Source organism: Drosophila montana, unplaced genomic scaffold (genome assembly GCF_035044405.1).
Source record: "Drosophila montana isolate Dmon_TW-CO22-7 unplaced genomic scaffold, ASM3504440v1 contig_3733_1, whole genome shotgun sequence".
Lineage (NCBI taxonomy): Eukaryota > Metazoa > Arthropoda > Insecta > Diptera > Drosophilidae > Drosophila > Drosophila montana.
The window spans coordinates 4,212,884-4,231,450 of NW_026998620.1; the positions used below are offsets into that span (position 1 = coordinate 4,212,884).

The 18,567-nt window shown below is 38.4% G+C and overlaps 8 protein-coding genes across 13 annotated transcripts; 2 read left to right on the forward strand and 6 right to left on the reverse strand.

Moving 5' to 3' along the window:
* Window positions 1-83: 83 nt before the first annotated feature.
* Window positions 84-1,705, reverse strand: LOC135437235 (zinc finger protein ZFP2-like). Of its 2 annotated transcripts, none has more exons than XM_064695126.1 (4): window positions 1,517-1,705; window positions 476-1,458; window positions 290-421; window positions 84-229 (listed from the first exon to the last, which is right to left on the reverse strand). In XM_064695126.1, the coding sequence occupies exons 1-4, from the start codon at window positions 1,637-1,639 to the stop codon at window positions 109-111; spliced, it is 1,359 nt and encodes a 452-aa protein (XP_064551196.1). In that variant the 5' UTR covers window positions 1,640-1,705; the 3' UTR covers window positions 84-108. The 2 variants fall into 2 exon arrangements, with proteins under 2 accessions (XP_064551196.1, XP_064551197.1); XM_064695127.1 differs by having other exon boundaries at window positions 476-1,451; window positions 1,517-1,614.
* Window positions 1,706-2,247: 542 nt separating this feature from the next.
* On the reverse strand, window positions 2,248-3,970 carry LOC135436675 (zinc finger protein 22-like). 2 transcript variants are annotated; one of them, XM_064694360.1, is made up of 4 exons: window positions 3,726-3,967; window positions 2,874-3,666; window positions 2,697-2,810; window positions 2,248-2,637 (listed from the first exon to the last, which is right to left on the reverse strand). In XM_064694360.1, exons 2-4 carry the CDS (start codon window positions 3,650-3,652, stop codon window positions 2,463-2,465), a joined length of 1,068 nt encoding a protein of 355 aa, XP_064550430.1. In that variant the 5' UTR covers window positions 3,653-3,666; window positions 3,726-3,967; the 3' UTR covers window positions 2,248-2,462. The 2 variants fall into 2 exon arrangements, with proteins under 2 accessions (XP_064550430.1, XP_064550429.1); XM_064694359.1 differs by having other exon boundaries at window positions 2,249-2,637; window positions 2,874-3,670; window positions 3,726-3,970.
* An 18-nt stretch (window positions 3,971-3,988) lies between these two features.
* On the reverse strand, window positions 3,989-5,603 carry LOC135436676 (zinc finger protein 98-like). The gene is made up of 4 exons (XM_064694361.1): window positions 5,416-5,603; window positions 4,416-5,353; window positions 4,246-4,359; window positions 3,989-4,188 (listed from the first exon to the last, which is right to left on the reverse strand). Exons 1-4 carry the CDS (start codon window positions 5,530-5,532, stop codon window positions 4,005-4,007), a joined length of 1,353 nt encoding a protein of 450 aa, XP_064550431.1. The 5' UTR covers window positions 5,533-5,603; the 3' UTR covers window positions 3,989-4,004.
* A 252-nt stretch (window positions 5,604-5,855) lies between these two features.
* LOC135436713 (zinc finger protein 454-like) lies at window positions 5,856-7,416 on the reverse strand. The gene is made up of 4 exons (XM_064694406.1): window positions 7,230-7,416; window positions 6,299-7,158; window positions 6,117-6,233; window positions 5,856-6,059 (listed from the first exon to the last, which is right to left on the reverse strand). Exons 1-4 carry the CDS (start codon window positions 7,344-7,346, stop codon window positions 5,870-5,872), a joined length of 1,284 nt encoding a protein of 427 aa, XP_064550476.1. The 5' UTR covers window positions 7,347-7,416; the 3' UTR covers window positions 5,856-5,869.
* A 235-nt stretch (window positions 7,417-7,651) lies between these two features.
* On the forward strand, window positions 7,652-8,950 carry LOC135436714 (transcription factor Ouib-like). Its single transcript, XM_064694407.1, has 4 exons — window positions 7,652-7,931; window positions 7,984-8,573; window positions 8,629-8,739; window positions 8,795-8,950. The coding sequence occupies exons 1-4, from the start codon at window positions 7,806-7,808 to the stop codon at window positions 8,886-8,888; spliced, it is 921 nt and encodes a 306-aa protein (XP_064550477.1). The 5' UTR covers window positions 7,652-7,805; the 3' UTR covers window positions 8,889-8,950.
* Window positions 8,951-9,128: 178 nt separating this feature from the next.
* LOC135436445 (zinc finger protein 836-like) lies at window positions 9,129-11,879 on the forward strand. 2 transcript variants are annotated; one of them, XM_064694041.1, is made up of 9 exons: window positions 9,129-9,490; window positions 9,552-9,741; window positions 9,798-10,005; window positions 10,064-10,204; window positions 10,267-10,712; window positions 10,770-11,174; window positions 11,235-11,351; window positions 11,420-11,553; window positions 11,607-11,879. In XM_064694041.1, exons 1-8 carry the CDS (start codon window positions 9,307-9,309, stop codon window positions 11,541-11,543), a joined length of 1,815 nt encoding a protein of 604 aa, XP_064550111.1. In that variant the 5' UTR covers window positions 9,129-9,306; the 3' UTR covers window positions 11,544-11,553; window positions 11,607-11,879. The 2 variants fall into 2 exon arrangements, with proteins under 2 accessions (XP_064550111.1, XP_064550110.1); XM_064694040.1 differs by having other exon boundaries at window positions 11,420-11,879.
* On the reverse strand, window positions 11,865-12,850 carry LOC135436446 (antigen 5 like allergen Cul n 1-like). The gene is made up of 2 exons (XM_064694042.1): window positions 12,697-12,850; window positions 11,865-12,634 (listed from the first exon to the last, which is right to left on the reverse strand). Exons 1-2 carry the CDS (start codon window positions 12,811-12,813, stop codon window positions 11,960-11,962), a joined length of 792 nt encoding a protein of 263 aa, XP_064550112.1. The 5' UTR covers window positions 12,814-12,850; the 3' UTR covers window positions 11,865-11,959.
* Window positions 12,851-13,663: 813 nt separating this feature from the next.
* On the reverse strand, window positions 13,664-16,521 carry Cbs (Cystathionine beta-synthase). 3 transcript variants are annotated; one of them, XM_064694133.1, is made up of 4 exons: window positions 16,359-16,521; window positions 15,466-15,690; window positions 14,142-15,183; window positions 13,664-14,077 (listed from the first exon to the last, which is right to left on the reverse strand). In XM_064694133.1, the coding sequence occupies exons 2-4, from the start codon at window positions 15,686-15,688 to the stop codon at window positions 13,783-13,785; spliced, it is 1,560 nt and encodes a 519-aa protein (XP_064550203.1). In that variant the 5' UTR covers window positions 15,689-15,690; window positions 16,359-16,521; the 3' UTR covers window positions 13,664-13,782. The 3 variants fall into 3 exon arrangements, with proteins under 3 accessions (XP_064550203.1, XP_064550201.1, XP_064550202.1); XM_064694131.1 differs by having other exon boundaries at window positions 13,664-14,080; window positions 16,359-16,520; XM_064694132.1 differs by lacking the exon at window positions 16,359-16,521 and having other exon boundaries at window positions 13,664-14,080; window positions 15,466-15,765.
* Between the last annotated feature and the right edge of the window lie 2,046 nt (window positions 16,522-18,567).

Here is an 18,567-nt window from a genome sequence, read left to right on the forward strand (position 1 = left end):
TGCTATCGATATGCGATCGATTTTTTCAAATCACCGATAACTTACCAACTGGCGGGAACAGTAATTTAATAACAAACAGTCAATTGGTTAAAAACAATTTTAATTTTTTTATTCTGAATCAACTCCAGTCTTGTCTAGTTTTTGCGTAGCATTTGTCTGATGAAACTTCGAGCGGTAGTGAGCACGTAAGCTTGACTTCCGATTAAAGTACACATTACATATATCGCAGCTGTAAAGTTAAAATATGTTCAATAAGAATTACAAGAAAACTTCGTGTATTTATATATACCAGAAAGGTTGTTCCCCAGTGTGCACGACAGCGTGAGTATCCAAAATGCTTTTCTTTCTGAAAGACTTGTTGCATAACTTACAAGTAAATGCTGGCACCTCTGCACTTGATTCCAAATACTCCATGTGGCTCCTGCGAAAAATCGAAATTTTATAAAGAAAACGTAAAATGAAGAATAATTGGTACCGTTGATGTCGTAATCGTGCCATGCTGTTCGCAAAACGTTCGCCGCAATATTTACAGGCATAAGGCTTTTCGCCTTGGTGCTGTATACGTTGGTGCAAATTGATTAAATGCTGTGTGTAATCCTTATGTCCGCACTCTTGGCATTCAAATTGTTTAACTCCCATGTGCCTCTGCAGATGTCGATTTAAGTTGGCCTTATCATTAAAATGCCTGCCGCACTGATCACAGAAATAATTGCCCAACCTCCTAATCCTCTTGTTAGGCGAATGGGACGCGCTGCTGGACGGTGAGCTCTCTTCTTGGATCTCACTTACTCTATTCTTTTTCGCTTTCGATGGTTTAATTGTTTCATTCGTCTGGATGGAGCTCTGTAATCCTCTGTAAGAGTTGTGGGTGTTAGGCACAAATGGTAAAGACTGTTCATTATCAAAAACAGTCTCAGCTAAGTCAAAAGCGGTCTGAAAGATATTTTCTTCGTCTGTCGTATCATTCAAGTGTCTTTGACGGTGTCGGCTAAAATTTGATTTGTCATCAAAATTCATGCCACATTGTCTACAAAAATATCTCCGGGGTTGAATATGAGATGTAATTTTCGGATGAATATCCGGCACAGATTTCTTATCTTCACTTGAACAAATACGGAGCGGACACGAAACGCGTGAAATTCTGGGCGGCATCTGTGGCACTTTATGCGACTTTTGGGTAAATGCAGACCCTGTTTCATCGCAATTCAGTTCTTCTCCATCCTCGAGCTCAATAAGTCCACTATTATCATTTGATAGCGGATCACTGTCATTGCTTTTAGAGCTATGCTCTAAGACAAATGGACAAATGGATTTATGGTTGGTCTGTTTCTGTTCCAAGTTTTTACGCATCAAAACGGTGTTGGTTTTTATACAACGCTCTCGGAATGCTATGGCATGTTTCAAGTCCAGCAGGCAGTATGCGCAAATCATTCCTGGCATATTTAACTCATCTGTTAACTATAAATTTATTCAAATGAATACATTTTGGTGTCTGCTTCGAAACAATAATCCTTACCCAAATGCCAGTTAAGGCTTGTATTTTCTTCAAAATCTCATCGCCATTATCTGCGAAAAGGTTTTTGGCGTGGAGACGGTCGATCTGTTTGCCACAAGTCCTGCATATAAATGCAACTGACATTATAAGACGGTATTTGTAATACTATTTTGGGTTTGTTTATATGTTGTGGCACCTGTAAGCCATATAGACAGAGCTGTTATTCTGTTTACAAAATTCTTCGTTTACTGTGAATAGCATATTAGACAAAAGCCAGGTGAATGGCTGCTCAATTGAATAATAAGAAACAGTATTTTGAAATTGTATTAAAATTAATAGTCACAACATTTTTTATTTCGCTCGCGAGACCAGTTGGTTTCGGTTTAAAGCTATTTACAACAACATAATCATATCATAATCAACGTATAATCATATTCATGAGCTGATCAATTTTATTCCTAGCTAAGAATTCATTAAATTCATTCATTAAACAGCGCTCCCGAAATGCTCCGGCAAGGTTTTATTATTTGAATATTTTAAAAGATTTTTTGGGTTCCAGCCATGCATCTGGTTTCTACACGTTTTGCAGAAAACAAAAATACACATATCACAAAAGGGAAACTTGATTTAAATTAGTTTATTTAATTTTAAATAGTTTATACAATTTTAACAAACATTGATAAGAAACATCAAAACAAAACCAATATATATGCCAATAGAGACATGCATATGTACATATATTAACAGTTGTAATTAATCAAACCAGATAAGGATATTGTGGCTATCGATGATAATAAGAGCAGCAACTTTGACTAAGCTTAGTTATTTTTCTTTTTAATAATAGTGTTGCAATATAAATAAATACGTATAAAAAATATATATTGTATAAAAATAAATATTGTCAAATATTTTTCTTGGCCGTGCGTGTTTTTTCAATTGTTTTCGACTGCGTCACATTAAAACTTTTTTAAACATCAAAATCTTCAATAATTGAATCAATGTCAGATTCCACATCGGAGATCGCCTCAATAATATTGAATTGTTTATCCAGCGCCTCGGTGGCTCTTTTTTGATGTTGCTTTGAACGGTAATGAATTTTCAAGTTCGTATTTCGGGGAAATCCCACATTGCATATTTCGCAACTGAAAGATAATATCGGCTTGTAAACGATAGAGAAATTAAAAACGTAATTTAACAATACCGATATGGTCGTTCGCCTGTGTGCAGGAATTCGTGTTTATTTAAGCAGGATTTTGTGAGATACGTTTTTCCGCAAAGTCTGCAGGCATATGTTAATTTCCGTGTATGCTTTACACTGCATAAGAAAGACAATAATAGTAATGCAATGCAATGCAAATACATACAGTATTACCCATACCGTTCATGCCGACAGCGGCTGGTGCTCGTGAAGAAACGCTGATCACAATATTTGCATGCGTATGGCATTTCGCCTTGGTGCCTAACGCGTATGTGCAAATTGAGTAAATGCCGTGTAAAGTACTTTGTGTTACATTCCTCGCACTCAAAGTTCTTCACACCTGTATGCCGCAATATGTGCACTTTCAAATTGCTGGAATCTGTAAAGCATTTGCCACATTGGTCGCAGACGTAGGTCTTGCTTATACCAGGTTGACTCGCATTACACTTTGTTTTGTTTCTGGATCCATCGGATGTGGCACTATCATAATCTTCTGACGCTGATTGCTGAGCTTCCTCCATTGCAATGCGGTTGTTTTTCCCAACTGAAGATGCTTTGGCAAGACTTAAAATATTAATAGTCTTATCGCAATCTGCCTCTGAGTGTGTTTCCTGTGCTCGGCCCAATATGATAACACGTCTTCTAAGCTGACCTGAAGAATCTCTCGTTCTTGTGTTGATGCTCAATTGTTGTTTTGGTGAGCGTGCGCGAACAATTTGATTTTGTGGAGAGGTACGGCATGGTTCCGTGAGAGCACGTACAATTTTTCGCTGCGGTTGCTTTTTGCTCTTAGTCGGCGTAGGTGTAACTCTTCCTTCTGCGGTATTCAGTGGATCTAGTGCAGCTGCATTTGCTTCCACTCCACTATGTAGAAGTTGTTGTATTTTAATACAACGCTCTCGGAAAGCTATTGAATGGTTCAAATCCAAATAACAGCAGGCGCAAATGTGTTTGGGCATATCCTCATCATCATCTAACTGAAACAAAACGTGATAACTCATCCACACCCATGTTTTTGAAACGCAGTCATACCCTGATTCCTGTCAGTGTTTCGATTTTGTCCAACATCTCATAACTTTCCCGATCGAAGAGGTTCTTCGCATTGAGATTGTAGATCTTTTCTCCACATGTTCTACACAAAACTAACGTAGACATTTTAACAGTTCAATTGCCCTACCCAAGCGTGGCAGGCGTGTTTTTATTATCATACAAACGAAGACAAAAAATGTGAATGGCAAAGGTACAGCTGTTGAATACGTTTCGTTGTGAATGGCAAACAGATGGTACTATATATGCTATAACAATATACATTTATACATCAAGTTCGACTATTATTGAGTCTGGAAACACAATAGTTCCCTCAGGAACCGCTATATCTTTTATGCCATCAAGTTGACTGTTTAACGCTTCGCTAGCCCTCTTTTGATGCTGTTTTGTGCGGCAATGAATCCTTAAACCTGGTTTTCGTGGAAACGCCACATTGCACAATTCGCAACTGAAAAATAGAATTTCATTCAGAACATACACCTAATAAATCTTTATTTAAACATACCGATATGGTCGCAAGCCTGAGTGCAGGAATTCGTGTTTATTCAAACACGATTTTGTGTTGTATTTTTTGCCACAAATCTTGCACTCATACGACCAACTTCTTATATGCCGTACTCTGTAAAAGACAAATATTCAGTTAAATTTATAAATTGGTGTATTTTAAATTCTCACTGTTCATGGCGTGTACGCGTGCTGCCTGAATAGAACCGCTGGTCACAATATCTGCATACAAATGGCATCTCGCCTTGGTGTTTCACGCGAATATGCAATTGTAGTAGGTATTTGGAGTAGTGCTTTGCGCCACATTCCTCACATTCGAAATTCTTTTCACCTTTATGACGCAGTATGTGAATATCCAAGTTTTTTGGACTTGTGGACTGATGACCGCAAAGGTCACAGATATAGACCTTGGGATCCCCAGGTGGCTTCAAATTTGGCTTATCCTTCTTGCTTTGTGCATTGATCGTAATGCTATTATCCTCTGCCGGCAAGGACACGGCAACAGAGGACACCTTAGCTGAACTGCGTGCAGGATACAACTTTTCAAGCTCTGCTTCCTGGAACTCTTCATTTTGGTCAAAGGCATTCAATTCATTTGACTCTTCCTTTAATATACTAGGACTCTGTTCACAATCGCTAAGACTGCAGCGTGGTGAAGTTTTTAAGCTTTCAGCTTCTTGACGATGTTCAGGGTTTGGATCAGGCTGTGCTATGGTAACAGGCGATGTTTTAGCAAAATTCCGAACATAGGAATATTTTCTGCGCTTCTTTATACGCTTTTCTGTTCTAGTATTACTATTTGGTTTACGAGCGCGAAGAATGCGATGTTGCGGAGGGTGTCGACCTAATATTTCTGCATCTGGTGTTTTCAGTATGTGATTATCTGTATGATCTATTTTTATTGCACTAAACGGTTGACTTGATGTTTCACTTGTTGAACCAACTTCTGTATGTGCTGTATTTAGCGGGTCTAACTTCGTCGCCTTTTGATTTGCATTCTGCAAATAATGTTCCGTTTTTAGGCAGCGCTCTCGAAACGCTATCGAATGGTACAGGTCCAAATGGCAACAGGTGCAAATGTGCTTAGGCATATGCTGGTCCTCATTCAACTATAATCAGATATCAGACGTACATATGCATATCTTCTTACAAAGTTGAGCCAAATGTTTACCCGGATTCCAGTTAGAGTTTCGATATTAAGCAATATCTCATTGTCGTCTTGCTCGAAGAGATTTTTGGCATTAGGATTAAAAATCTTCGCTGCACACGTTCTGCATTGAACCGACATTTTATCAACCTTTAGTTTACATCAAATGTTTTTCGGGTTAATTCAAGGTAGCCTTCTTCTTGGTAGAGCAGGGCTGTTATTCTATTTAAGTTTTTTTTTGTGAACAGGTGAATGGCTAAATGGAAATTTCGATAACAACAGCCGAGTGTGTAGCTCGACAAAATATTTGAACTGGTAATGTCGAATTTATATGTTATATTTATTAAAATTATATAATAGGTATTATATAAAAATGCTCTTAAGGGTTTTTTTTTATTTTATTGTAGTAGTAGGTTACCAATACATAATTGAATAAATAGTGTAGCAAAAAACAAATTAAAAAGTTGCGGTTATTGGTTTATTCATCGAGTTCTTCAATAATAGAATCGGCAAAATCAAAGTCTATATCTTCATCGCTGATCGTAGTCATTTCCGATTCATCAAAATCATCTTTTACCATCTGGTTAACTCTTCTCAGATGGAACTTTGTAAGGTAATGATTTCTTAGATATTGTGCTCCCTTAAAGGACTTGTTGCATGTTTTGCAGCTAAAAAATAATAATAAAAATATATAAAAGATTTAAAAGAGATTTTAAACAATATACCTATGAGTTGCTTCTCCAGTGATATGCACTAGTCTGTGCTTTTCCAAGCTTATTTTGCTTATAAACGTTCTGGTACAAAGGCTGCACTCGAAAGGTAATTCGTTTGCATGATATTTTCTAAAGGTTAAATTCAAATACAAATTAGTTAAATGCCAAAAAGATATACTATGTGTTTTACTCACCGCTCATGCCGACAGCGACTGGGACTGTTGCGGAAACCCATGCCGCAGTATTTACATACAAAAGGTTTCTCGCCTTTGTGATGCACACGTATATGAAGCAATAATAATGGCCGGGTGAAAAATTTACTGCGGCACTCCTCGCATTCAAACTTTTTTACTCCCGAGTGTCGCAATGCATGATCCTTCATGTTGCTCAAATCGCGGAAGACCCATCCGCACTGGTCACATACATATTTCTTCTCTTCTGGCGGGGGCCTATATCTATATGGTTTTCTTACTTCATCATGGCGAGGAGGTGGTTGATATTTCTGTTGTACACCTGGTTTACTTATACTCTTCGACGGCCTTGGAGCTATAGATGCCGTTGGCCGAGCTGTCGTATACCTTGATACTATAGCAGGATGTGACGATGACCCAAACGGCTGCATTCCATTCTTTGGCGGGTTTGTATGCACTGATTTTGCGGGGTGGGTTGCTGTTTGGCGAGGTGCACTTGGATCTCGACAACGCATAAGACGTACTCGAGGCGATAGATGGCTTGGAGTCGACAGTTTTTGTCGTTCTTCTATCTTTAATTTGTCTTCTTTTCGAACTGAGGCTGTACTATTTTCGGGGTTGTCAAGTGTGTCGTTGAATTCATTTTTAAATTTAATTTCATCTTCACTAAGATCTTGGTCATCCAATGGATCAATCTGCCTGGAGTGTACTGCAAACACTTTGGTTTTAGTGGCTCCTTCTTTCTTTACGGCCGCCAGTTGCTTTTCCGACTCTAAGCAGCGCTCTCGAAATGCCATTGAATGACTTAAGTCCAAATAACAGCAGGAACATATATGGCTAGGCAAGCACGGATCATAAAACAACTAAAAATAATAGTTTGTTTCAAAACGCTTTACACAATAAAAAGACGCCGACGCGGAATGAAGTTGTTTACCTTAATGCCAGTAATGGCGAGGATGTTGTGCCGAATATCTTCATTTTCATGACTAAAAATGTTTCTGGGTTTGAGATTGAAAATCGGTTCCCTACAAGTTCTGCAGTGAATTGACATTTCGCTTTAATATTTCTTTAAATGTATTCCGTACACAAAGTTAAAATTCTAGAAGTGTGCACACGTGAATGTCTCTAAAATGCACTAAAAATGCCATTCACCCAAAAAATGGTAGAATTTTAAAAATATGCAATTAATTTGATGTCATAAATTATGAAAAACAATATAAACTGTTAATGTTAACAGTAATTAAAAAAGGTAAGATTTTATTCTAATTAGATGTATTCTAAATTATATATAAGAGACAATAGCATAGTAAATACACCTCTATTGTGGTATCTTGTTTCGTTTGTCTATTTAAATATTGTGATTGGCCTGTGTGCACCTACGAATTTTGGAAACAGCTGTAAAATACGACTGCCAGCTGTGCACTACGTACCCATTTGTTATTTGCGCGGAAATTAAAAACAATCGTCTTTTAAAAAGTAGATATGCTTTTTGTTTTCAATTAAACACACGATGAATGACTTGCGCACACTTTGCCGTACTTGTGGCACAACAATAAATAAGGAGCTCGACACAAGGCTTTTCGAGGAAATCAGCTACCATTTAGTAACTCTAATAGAAGACATAACTGACATGCTGGTAAGTAATATTTCTATTTATTTTTCGCTTTTCCTTATTTAAACATTTTCAGATTGAAGATGATAACACCCTGCCGGAACACATTTGCATTAGCTGTAAATCCATATTGGATCAAATTGTAAAGTTTCGCGCGAGCTGCCTTGATACTCATAAGAAACTATTGGCGGAAAAAATAAAGATCATAAATAGCACAACGGATATGGCTACAGTGTTAGCTTTCGACAAAATAAGTGTTATAGAAGAAAGTTACAATAGCCATGATGAACTACACCAGGCAAATATAAAATTAAATAGCGAAAGCCATATTCACATCAAAGAATCAGAGACTCCCATACAAAGTAAGCGTCTCTTTAAGTGCAAGAAAATAAACACACCCAAAAAACCTAGTGACAGGCACACAAGTTCAAAAACATGGATTTGCGAACAGTGTGGCGGAGAATTTAGATGTTCCACATATTTAAAATTACATATGTTGCGCCACACAGGGACAAAGGAATTTGAATGTGATATTTGTAAGAGCAGGTACTATACCAAAAACGAGATGCAGCGCCATAAGATTTTGCACACCAACGCAAGACCATATTCGTGTCGGTTTTGTAACAAAACATTTCGGGGCACGAGTAGCAAAGCAGTTCATGAAAGGTTTGATTAAGCATATTTTGAAATGTCCACGCTAATACATTTTTAATTGTTACAGGACTCATACAAACGAACGGCCATTTGCTTGCCAATATTGTGATAAAGCCTTTACATCCACTTCAGTTCGAAAAATGCACGAGCGTGTGCATGTGAATCATCGAAACTATCAGTACGAATATTATTATATTTTACAGGGTATATTCATAAACTTATTTATTTTTCAGCTGTGAGCCTTGCGACCAATGGTTTCTACGACCTTCACATTTGTTATTACATCAACGGACCAAACTGCATAAAAGCAAAACCGCTGGTGACTAGATGCCTTACATCTAAAGTGCCTTTTTGAAGATTTGTTTTACATATGTTTATTTTGTATAAAAAAAATAAATAAAAATAATTAATTGTGTTCACAATGGACTACATTACAACAATTGCTTCTGTGTGATTGTCAATGACACTGAACAGCTGTTATCATTTTGTGTGAATGTTTTTTTATCCAGTAAATTTACTCTCAAAGGAGCGTACGCTGTTCTTACAGCGAAAAATATAAAAAATTAATAAAAATGAATTAATTAGTTGAGTCTCGATTGTAACCACATAAAATATTGCAATTTGATAGAAATAATAATTGTTTCAAATATTGACCGTCCAACACGAGCATACCGCATTTACATGCTTGTCGGCTGTAAAGCGGGAATTTTTAATTTGCATATTCCTTCGCCTTAAAATTGTCAACATGATCAGAAGTCGTGGTATTCATCGCAAGAAGTGCCTTCGCTTTAAAAATGAGGATAAGTCACGGCTTATAGCTGCAGTGAGGGTGAGACGTCTACTCTGGGATCTTAAAGACAGTGAACACAACGATCTTATAAGTATTAAAGCGGCTTGGCAGTCAGTCGGTGCCGAAATGCGCCGAGACCGTAAGTTTAAAATTTAAGCTAGTAGCATTGCATAAAATTGGTTTGACTTCTCTATAAACAGCACAGGAATGTAAGGTCGCCTGGCGCTCGTTGCGCCAGAGCTACCGCTACCATTGCAAGACGGCATATACCCGTATTAAGATAGATGGTGAGGACAATGAAGGCGAAACCGATCCCCTAGAAACACCAGACATTCAATGGGAGTTTGCCGATGATATGGCTTTCCTGCAGGATTTGACAAGGAAGAGAAAGTATGTATTTGATGTACTGATCCCAACGAAAGCCCACTTCACCTTAAACACTTTAGCCCATCTTCGGACTCGATTCAATTAGACGATACTACTACGACCAACACTGAATTGGATGATTACACCGAGTATACTGATGCTGAATACTTGGACAGCGCTTACGAAATTCATAACGGCGATGACAATGACGAGGCCGACATCGACGACAATAATGATGATGTTGAAGATGATGCTAACGTTGTTTCATTGACTTCGGAACTCGCATATGTATGTTACACACTTGTGTCTATATTTGATCGCATATCTAAAGGTCGGTTCTTAACAGAAGAGAATTCATCCAAAGAGTCCAAGGCAAGATGTATGCAGAACATGCGCGCAAACAATAGACCATCGCACCGCAAAGAATTTATTTAAACCAGAAAACCATCAGCTTCTGTGCCAAATCAAAGCGCTGACAGATCTGATTGTAAGTAACGGTGTGATGAAAAGCTTTTTATGATAGGTTAAATCGTTCATTTTTGTTTCCAGCTGAAACAAGATGAAGAGTTTTCGGACCTTATTTGCGGACACTGCCAGCAGAGTCTGGAGATTGCTTCTAAGTTTCGCAGAGTTTGCATTGAGTCACAGACACAAGCCCTAATCAAAGTACAAGTAAAGGATGAAGAGATCGAACAAGAAATAATGTCATGTTCAGAGTCCAATATGCCACACAGTCCCAGTAATTCGGATTTACTCATAGAAGAAGAACGACTGGAAGAAATCGACATTTCAGATGATGAAAAATATTATGAAGCAGTAGACGTTCAACCCTTAGTATCAACACCATCGCCGCCATCACCATCGGCTAAAAAGAAAATCAAAAAGGAGCCAAGAAACCATAAATACCAGTGTCATCAGTGTGGATTGACATTTACTAGTCAGGATTTACTAAAGATGCATATGCATCAGTGTCATGACATGCAACTTCATACTAGGTTTGTTTATATATAGAGATATATATTTTTTTATACATAGCAAGTATATGATTTTAGATTTGTGTGCAAGCATTGCGGACACGATTTTAAATATTCCGCCCCTCTCGTTGAACATCTAAAGAGCATAGGAGTTTATTTTGGATACAAGTGCGAAGAGTGTGGACAAAAGTTTCATAGTAGGCATTTCCTAAAGAAGCATAAGAGAAGAGTTCATGGACAGGCTGACCAACATATTTGCCACATGTGTGGAAAAAATTTCACCACTGGATTTAATCTCCGAAACCATATTGTTCGTCACTCTGGTACCCGACCCCATAAGTGCAAGTTATGCAGTGCAGCATTTTCAACGACAGCCGAACTGAACAATCACCAGCGCACACACGACAATGTTCGTCCATATCCATGTCGTTATGCATGCGGCAAATCATTTCGGCACTGCAGCAACCGAAGCACACACGAGAGGTGAGTAAAAAATATATTCTAGAGATACAGACTCTCATATATAAACAAATGTGTCCACAGAGTACATATGGCTGGCAGTTTGCGTCCTTTTCAATGCGACTATTGCGAAAAAACGTTTGTGACCAAAGGCGATTGCAGGTCCCATCAAATGGTCCATACAATGAGCCGTGATTTTAGGTAGTTTCAGCAAAATATTTGATCAATTTTTGAGCATATTAATATTTACAAATCAATCCATTTTGCAGCTGTGACATTTGCGAGCAGAGTTTCAAGCTACAGAAGCATTATTTGCAGCATTTGACGACCAAGTCTCATAAAAAGGTCGAGGACCACATTAAAGCATTGAAGCAAACGGAATCGGTTGCGTAAATCTAACCATGTATATAATTATTTAAGATCTATTGGAAACTTATTAATTTTGAATTCCCAAAGCAAACAGAAGCTGTGGCGTTAATCTAGCTATGTATATTATCATTTAAGATCAATTGGAAACTTATTATTTTTTTATGTTTATCCATTTTACTTTGGGATTGCTAGAAAAATGCGCCCTATTTCATTTGAAGTCTTTGAATATTGTACTAATTTCAAAACAAACTAGCTAATGTAAATTGATGAATATTGAAAAGAAAAATATTTATAAATACTTTGAGTATATGTAGAGCATGAAGAGAAACCTATAAAAGTTGAATATAAGTTGTTATTTTGCTTGCGATTAGTTTTTATTATGGGTAAATATGGCTTGATAATATCAGTGCATTTAGATATTCAGGTCACCCAACCTGTATTTAAAACACCCTAATATTATCAACGATCTTCTCGTTGTCATAAATTTCCTTGGCATAGCACAGATTGGGATAGTCGAAGGCAGCGCCATAACGGTTCTTGCAACCGGCTGTGGCCTTCTCTCCGGGAGTGTACACGGGCTGACCAATGATGTTCATTGTGGCGAAATTACAGGTCAGCACAAAGTGATTGTAGTAATCACGAGAAAAGCGAACGGCAGCGCAGCCCAAATGGGTGTTCTTCTCGGCCACGGCGATGGTGAACTTGGCCAAATTTTTGTTGGGCAGCTCCTCGGGGAAATTAGCAAGAATTTCGGGAGAGCCATTGTTGCGCTCGTTGAACCAGTTCTCAATCTGCTCCTTGATAATTTCTCCATCGGTGTACTCAGACTCGGCGCCGCTATAACTGAATATAGCATTATTTTGGCCGGCGTATGCGAAGCGTTCGGTGCTGCGGCATTTATCGGGAAGCGATTGGCAGGTCTTCACGTTGAGTAGGGCCAGGTGAGTGAGCTCCTCGCACCAAGCCATCTTCGCCATGCGCGAAGCTTTGGGAAGGCCTTCAAATTTGCCTCCGGCGATGTTGTTGCGCAGCTCATTGAACAGGCTAAGGATCAACTTCTGGTGGGGCTCAATCGTAACTTCTCGGACATCCGTTGGGCACGATTCACTAAAGTTCTGCAGCGGGATAAAATGTAATCGCTTACTTTGGATATCCTTTGATAAGGATAACAACTTACTCCCTTGTTGTTGCAGGCAATGTGCTTGTCCAAACATGTGGGCAGAGCACAGTAGTCCACTGCATTGGCAATTGTTGCCAGAGAAACTAATAGAACCAATACTCCAATCATTGTCATGACTTCTCCAACAGTCGCTACGAACTGAAGTCTAACCCATTCTGTGGCGTCTATTTATGGGAACGGAACATGTTGTGGATATTTCAGTTCCCGTCACCCAAACCCATTTTCTAAGAGTTTTATTATTGTTACAATTGTTTTCTGCAGAATGTCTGTTTCAAACGATTGCTAAAGAGAATCGTTATTATACCCTGAACCCATTCAGAATGCTTAAAAAGGGTAAAGTGATTTTGTGAAAGCGTATGTAACAGGCAGACAATTAAATATATTCCTGGTCACCTTCGATAGTCGAGTCGATCTAGCCACATCTCAGAACCTGTAAGAGACCTAAAATTTTGAACGTAGGTCCTCCTACTGCTCGGGCAGTAGGGGTTATAGAGTATTATTATGTAGTAGATCATATAAAGTGTTCCTTGTTTCCAAGCAATTGATAATAATCGATATAAAATATTTTATTTTTGAGTATATAATCTTAGATTTTAAGATTTAGAGTCACAAATTTTGTAGCTGCTCGTAAATGCTAAACAGTTCAAGAAGAAGAATTTTCAGGGTATCTTCTAGTTGTACTCTCAACTAAAAATTTCTAACTTGTTTTTAAGCATGGAACACTAAATACTCTTGCAGGCAAATATCATATGACCGATAAAGCTTATATATAATTTTGGAAGGCTGCACCCTACTATAATGCTCATGGAAAGATAAAAAAACAATCTAAAATTTATCTGTAAAAAAATAGATTCAATATTCAGGGTCTACATTTCATGATATAGAAATTAGAAATTCTAATACGTGCGAATATTGATTTGGGCTAAAAGTAACAAAATGTTGCTAAATGGAAAACACATACGAATCGAGTGGACCTTATTTTTAATAGGTAAAATATCAATATTAAATGCACACAATTGTTGGGGTTTAAGTATATTAAGTTACATATAATTGAAAGCGAGACGTTTCAATTTCGCCGGGGCACTAATGATCACCAATTCCGTTGCCATTTTGCTTGGCGTCATTGCCGGATGCAATAAACGAGGTAACATCCAGCTTAGTGGCCAGTGCCAAGATCGTATCCTTCGCCTCTGCACCCTTTTCAATAATTAGAACACTGGGTTCGACCTCTAGCACACGTGCTAGCTTGCCAAGTATTTCAGTCTCAGTCAGACGAATGATTCGCTTGTTAAGGGCCTTAATCACTGGCTCATTTAATTTGCGATTCATGCTGACAATCTGATTCATGAGTGTTTCCTGAGTCACAACGCCCAGCACGCTGCTGCAAAGAGATCATGCGATTAGGAAGGAATAAGAAGCAGATTGTTCGTAATGTAACATACCCATCTTTCTGGTCTATCATGGCCAGCTGATCCACACGGTGCTGCTTCATAAGCGCAATGGCATCAGCAAAAGTGGAGTCGGACTTAAGCAGAGCGATTGGTTTAGGCAGCTGTATCTTCGATATGGGCACATTCCACCACCAGTGTCGATGTTCATTGACTGGCTGCTTGAAGCCACGGGCCTCCATCCAATTGTCGGATACAAACTTGGTCATATAGTTGCGAATTCCATCGGGCAGGATTACCACACAACGCTGGCCGGGCTTAAGAGTACGTGCATGCTCCAGAGCTGCAAACATTGCGGCACCGCTGGAGCCGCCGCAGAGCAGAGCCTCCTCGGCATTGAGGCGACGACTCATGGGGAAGCAGTCAGCATCGTAGACCTTCGTCCATACATCGACTACTTTTTCGTCAAAGACAGTGGGTGGAAAGTCATAGCCAATGCCCTCCACCTCATAAAACTGTACATCAGTCTTGTTAAGCTCTGGTGGGCTCGCCAGCACCGATCCAAATGGATCCACGCCCACAACGACACAATTGGGAGCTTGCTCCTTGATTTTGCGTCCAATACCGCTAATGGTGCCCGCAGTACCAGCTGCGCAAATAATCATATCCACTTTATTATCCATCTGCCAGAGTATTTCAGCGGCAGTTCCATCATAGTGGGCCAGCGGATTACCAGCATTCCGATACTGATCCAGCACAATAGAGTTGGGTGTCTCGCGCTGCAGCTGCTGTGCCACATAGATGAGTCCCTCCGGCGAATCGTAGGCCGCCTCCGTGGGCGTGCGAATTATCTTGGCACCCAGTGTACGCAGTGCAGACACCTTCTCATTGGACATCTTCTCGGGCATGACAATGATGCACTTGTAGCCTTTTACGGCACATGCCATGGCCAGACCAATGCCAGTGTTGCCCGATGTCGGCTCAATGACAGTGAAGCCCGGTTTCAGAAGTCCTTTTTCCTCTGCATCCAGAACCATGCGATAGCCAATTCGGTCCTTGACCGAACCACCCGGATTCAAGAACTCACATTTCGCATCTAATTAAACAAAACAGAAATAAGTTTACTTTGAAAAATGACTGTTGAATTTTAACAAAATTAATTATAGGAAACATTCAATTTATAAACATGAGATAGTGAAAGTTAATCAGTCGCAATTATGAAACATGTGCTCGTGCAAAAATTAAAAAAAAGCTTTATAAAAATACGCGGATCGAATAGATTAGCACAATTGGAAAAAGTATACTAGACAGAATTTACAATTAATATTTTTCACTTGTCTTGCATTAATACAAATCTGTGCCCTTGTGGCATACTCACACATTTCACACTGGATGCCCTCCTTGGCGGGTATACTATTGAGCCTGACCATTGGGGTGCTGCCGATCACTGTCAAAATATCCGGTGAGATCTTCTCGTGGTGGCCAAAGCCACGCTGCGTATGGGGCGTCTGCTCCTTGGTACCCAAATGCCATGTGCATTTTGAGGGCTGGCCAGGATCAATGAAGTCGGCCGGACGCTCGTAAGTCTTATTCGCTGACATTGCTGTGGATTAGTTAAAGACCAATGAGTCAATGTGCAGTGCGTATTTCGTGCTGTTCCGCTGCCTGCTCGCAATTAAATAATTCGTTCAATGAGTTGTTTAGCTCACACCATCTGGCAGAATGCCCGGGGTCAGGCAGTCGCTGAACTCATCTCTTCTTATCAGCCCTTTTTTTTTGCTGTCTCATTGTAGTTTATTATGAAATTGAAATTGGGCTTTGATATGTATATAAAACCACGTTGTGCCTGGTATTGTTACCATGTCATCTTGGCATCATCAATCTACAAGATTCGTATCTTTTCCTGTTAAAGTTAACTCAAATTTTCATGCGTCATCAGTTTTCATCGGGAATAATTGGTATCAAGAGGTGTTCGGCTAGTTTTTCCTTGCAACAGGTTTTTCTCTACACCAAGTTAACCGGCAATGGAATGTATGTATATACTATCCGTTGGTACACACAAATGCATTGCGAGTGCATTGAACTCGGGAAGCCGGGAAATTTCTCTTATCAATAGTTGCATACACACATATTGGAATACAGGCCAACTTTTGCACATTTGTGTTTGTTATCCACTTAATATTATTATCCAATGTGTATATTTTTATTTACTTAATGCCCTATTTTACAATGTTTACATATGGATTTTATCATTTCGGATTTATATTTTACCTGTTTATGGTAGCACTGTGCGTATCTATAAATTATAATTGCTCAGAAAACTTAAATATGCGGCTACCAAATCACAGTAAATAATTAAGTAAAAATACACGTGAGAGATAGCGTGGCGTTGTTGTTGCTTCAAGTAGATCCGTGTCTACTCTGGCGAACATATGTATAAATACGCATTTATATATATAGCCACGCAAGAGAAGTAGTGCTGCAAAATGTGAGCGGAGTGTTGGTAAATGTTAAACTCCGTTAAAAGGAGTTGTTTGAACTGTAAGTGTATTGGATATATATTTTATTTTTACGTGTGTGTATAATTGCTAATATTGCGACAATTTTATATTTTCTTTTGTTTATTTTCACTCGCTCTTAATACACGTCATGATTTAAAAATAAATAAATAAATATTTAACGGCCGTTTTCTCACAGAAAAAGCTTTCGCATTCTTGTGGTTTGTGTCTGGGGTAAGGTATCAAAGTAGATGAGCATTTGATCCTTTTTATAACTAACAATCTGGTATGTTCAATAAATCTCGCTAAATCTCGTCAAATGGAGTAGACCTTATTTTTAATAGGTAAAATATCAAATATTAATTGCACACAGTTGTTGATTATTAATTATTAAATCACATAGAAAGCGAAGAACGTTCGATTTCGCCGGGGCACTAATGATCACCAATTCCGGTGCCATTTTGCTTGGCGTCATTGCCGGATGCAATAAACGAGGTGACATCCAGCTTAGTGGTCAGTGCCAGGATCGTATCCTTCCCCTCTGCACCCTTTTCAATAATTAGAACACTGGGGTCGACCTCTAGCACACGTGCTAGCTTTCCAAGTAAAGGGTGATTTTTTAGCTATTATCTTTTTGGCAACACTGGTTTAAACAGCTGACGCACGTTTCGTGTTTGGTTTCAAAAGCTCATTTTCAAAATACTTGATGCGAGATACCGAGGTTACAAACACAAATTGCAAATACAACAACCGGCTGTCTACCGTTACTTCTGCTGTTGAAGAACTTTTTCTATTAGAAACAGCAACATCCCAAATTCAAAACAAGCGACTCGACAATGAAAAACAACTAAGAGGCTCTAGTCGGGAGCACCCGACTAAGGGATACCGTAAACCCTCCAAATGCGACTCGCGCTACGCGCTCCTTTGCTTTAGTAGTAATAAAAATAAATAAAAAAAAAAAGTTCCCAAGCTTCGAACTCGCAACTGATCGCATTACTTGCTGCCGCCTCTACTCAACAGCCACCACAAGCAAAACAAAAAAAAATAGTTTCCTCGGCAGGGTCCGAACTCGCAACATACCGCACTACTTGCCGCTAACTCTAGTTAATACCCACACCAAAAATTGAGTCCCAATAAGAAAAAACACAATACAATCGCAATTGCAATGCTGTTGATAGAATTCAAAGACGCGCATGAATGTGTGTGTGTGTACATGTATACAGTTATTCTAGCAATTTGCGCTAGTTGCCAGCCCACTGAGTAATCAATATATTTATAACAATAATAAATATAACAATAAAAAATATATTTAATACTCAATAACAATAATAAATATAACAAAAATAAATATATTTATTACTCAATGGGGCTAAGGTATCACAATATAAGTATGAGCATTTGATTCTTTGCAATAACTTACAGACTGGTATGCTCAATAAATCTCGTCAAATCTTAATTTACGTAAGTACTTATGCAACAGTCAACAAAAAATTTATTTTATGATATATTATATTATTATTTTTCATTGCTTTTTAACAGTCAGCAGTAGAAAACCTTAACAAATAACAAACCCAGAATAGTTGTTCTGGGTATTAAAATAAAATTTAAAGTCATTTGTATAGTTTATTATTTGGAATTTTTTTAAAAAAAATATGTAGATGAGTTGTTTTTGTTTTAATGTTTTTTAATGTATAAATTTAATATTGTTTTTTTCGAAATTAGTTTTTAATAGTTTTTACCATAATCCTATTCACAATAAAATCCAAATTGTAGCAAATACTTGTTACCAAATTAATTTTAAAAAATCTTTTAACTTACATTCGAGTCTGAAAAATCGTAACCCAATATCTTTATTACTATGAGCTGGCTATGAAATTGAATTGTTCTATAATCTTTATGCTACTCATTTTTTACCAAGCTCAGGATTCATTACGTCTGTTATCACTTTCAGCTTTCAGCTCACACATAAAACGGAAAGTGAT

Coding starts and splice junctions, on each gene's coding strand:
- LOC135437235 (XM_064695126.1), bottom strand. CDS start 1,639: ATGTCAGTTGCATTTATATGCAGGACTTGTGGCAAACAGATCGACCGT. Junction 1,459..1,516: donor AAGCCTTAACTGGCATTTGG/GTAAGGATTATT, acceptor ATAAATTTATAG/TTAACAGATGAGTTAAATAT. Junction 422..475: donor GCACGATTACGACATCAACG/GTACCAATTATT, acceptor GATTTTTCGCAG/GAGCCACATGGAGTATTTGG.
- LOC135436675 (XM_064694359.1), bottom strand. CDS start 3,848: ATGTCTACGTTAGTTTTGTGTAGAACATGTGGAGAAAAGATCTACAAT. Junction 3,671..3,725: donor AAACACTGACAGGAATCAGG/GTATGACTGCGT, acceptor GTTTTGTTTCAG/TTAGATGATGATGAGGATAT. Junction 2,811..2,873: donor AGCCGCTGTCGGCATGAACG/GTATGGGTAATA, acceptor TTTCTTATGCAG/TGTAAAGCATACACGGAAAT.
- LOC135436676 (XM_064694361.1), bottom strand. CDS start 5,532: ATGTCGGTTCAATGCAGAACGTGTGCAGCGAAGATTTTTAATCCTAAT. Junction 5,354..5,415: donor AAACTCTAACTGGAATCCGG/GTAAACATTTGG, acceptor ATCTGATTATAG/TTGAATGAGGACCAGCATAT. Junction 4,189..4,245: donor TCAGGCTTGCGACCATATCG/GTATGTTTAAAT, acceptor TCTATTTTTCAG/TTGCGAATTGTGCAATGTGG.
- LOC135436713 (XM_064694406.1), bottom strand. CDS start 7,346: ATGTCAATTCACTGCAGAACTTGTAGGGAACCGATTTTCAATCTCAAA. Junction 6,234..6,298: donor AGTCGCTGTCGGCATGAGCG/GTGAGTAAAACA, acceptor TTTAACCTTTAG/AAAATATCATGCAAACGAAT. Junction 6,060..6,116: donor ACTGGAGAAGCAACTCATAG/GTATATTGTTTA, acceptor ATTATTTTTTAG/CTGCAAAACATGCAACAAGT.
- LOC135436714 (XM_064694407.1), top strand. CDS start 7,806: ATGAATGACTTGCGCACACTTTGCCGTACTTGTGGCACAACAATAAAT. Junction 7,932..7,983: donor AAGACATAACTGACATGCTG/GTAAGTAATATT, acceptor AAACATTTTCAG/ATTGAAGATGATAACACCCT. Junction 8,740..8,794: donor GTGAATCATCGAAACTATCA/GTACGAATATTA, acceptor TTTATTTTTCAG/CTGTGAGCCTTGCGACCAAT.
- LOC135436445 (XM_064694040.1), top strand. CDS start 9,307: ATGATCAGAAGTCGTGGTATTCATCGCAAGAAGTGCCTTCGCTTTAAA. Junction 9,742..9,797: donor GATTTGACAAGGAAGAGAAA/GTATGTATTTGA, acceptor TAAACACTTTAG/CCCATCTTCGGACTCGATTC. Junction 10,713..10,769: donor GACATGCAACTTCATACTAG/GTTTGTTTATAT, acceptor ATATGATTTTAG/ATTTGTGTGCAAGCATTGCG.
- LOC135436446 (XM_064694042.1), bottom strand. CDS start 12,813: ATGACAATGATTGGAGTATTGGTTCTATTAGTTTCTCTGGCAACAATT. Junction 12,635..12,696: donor TTGCCTGCAACAACAAGGGA/GTAAGTTGTTAT, acceptor ATCCCGCTGCAG/AACTTTAGTGAATCGTGCCC.
- Cbs (XM_064694131.1), bottom strand. CDS start 15,688: ATGTCAGCGAATAAGACTTACGAGCGTCCGGCCGACTTCATTGATCCT. Junction 15,184..15,465: donor GGGCATCCAGTGTGAAATGT/GTGAGTATGCCA, acceptor TTGTTTAATTAG/ATGCGAAATGTGAGTTCTTG. Junction 14,081..14,141: donor ATGATAGACCAGAAAGATGG/GTATGTTACATT, acceptor ATCTCTTTGCAG/CAGCGTGCTGGGCGTTGTGA.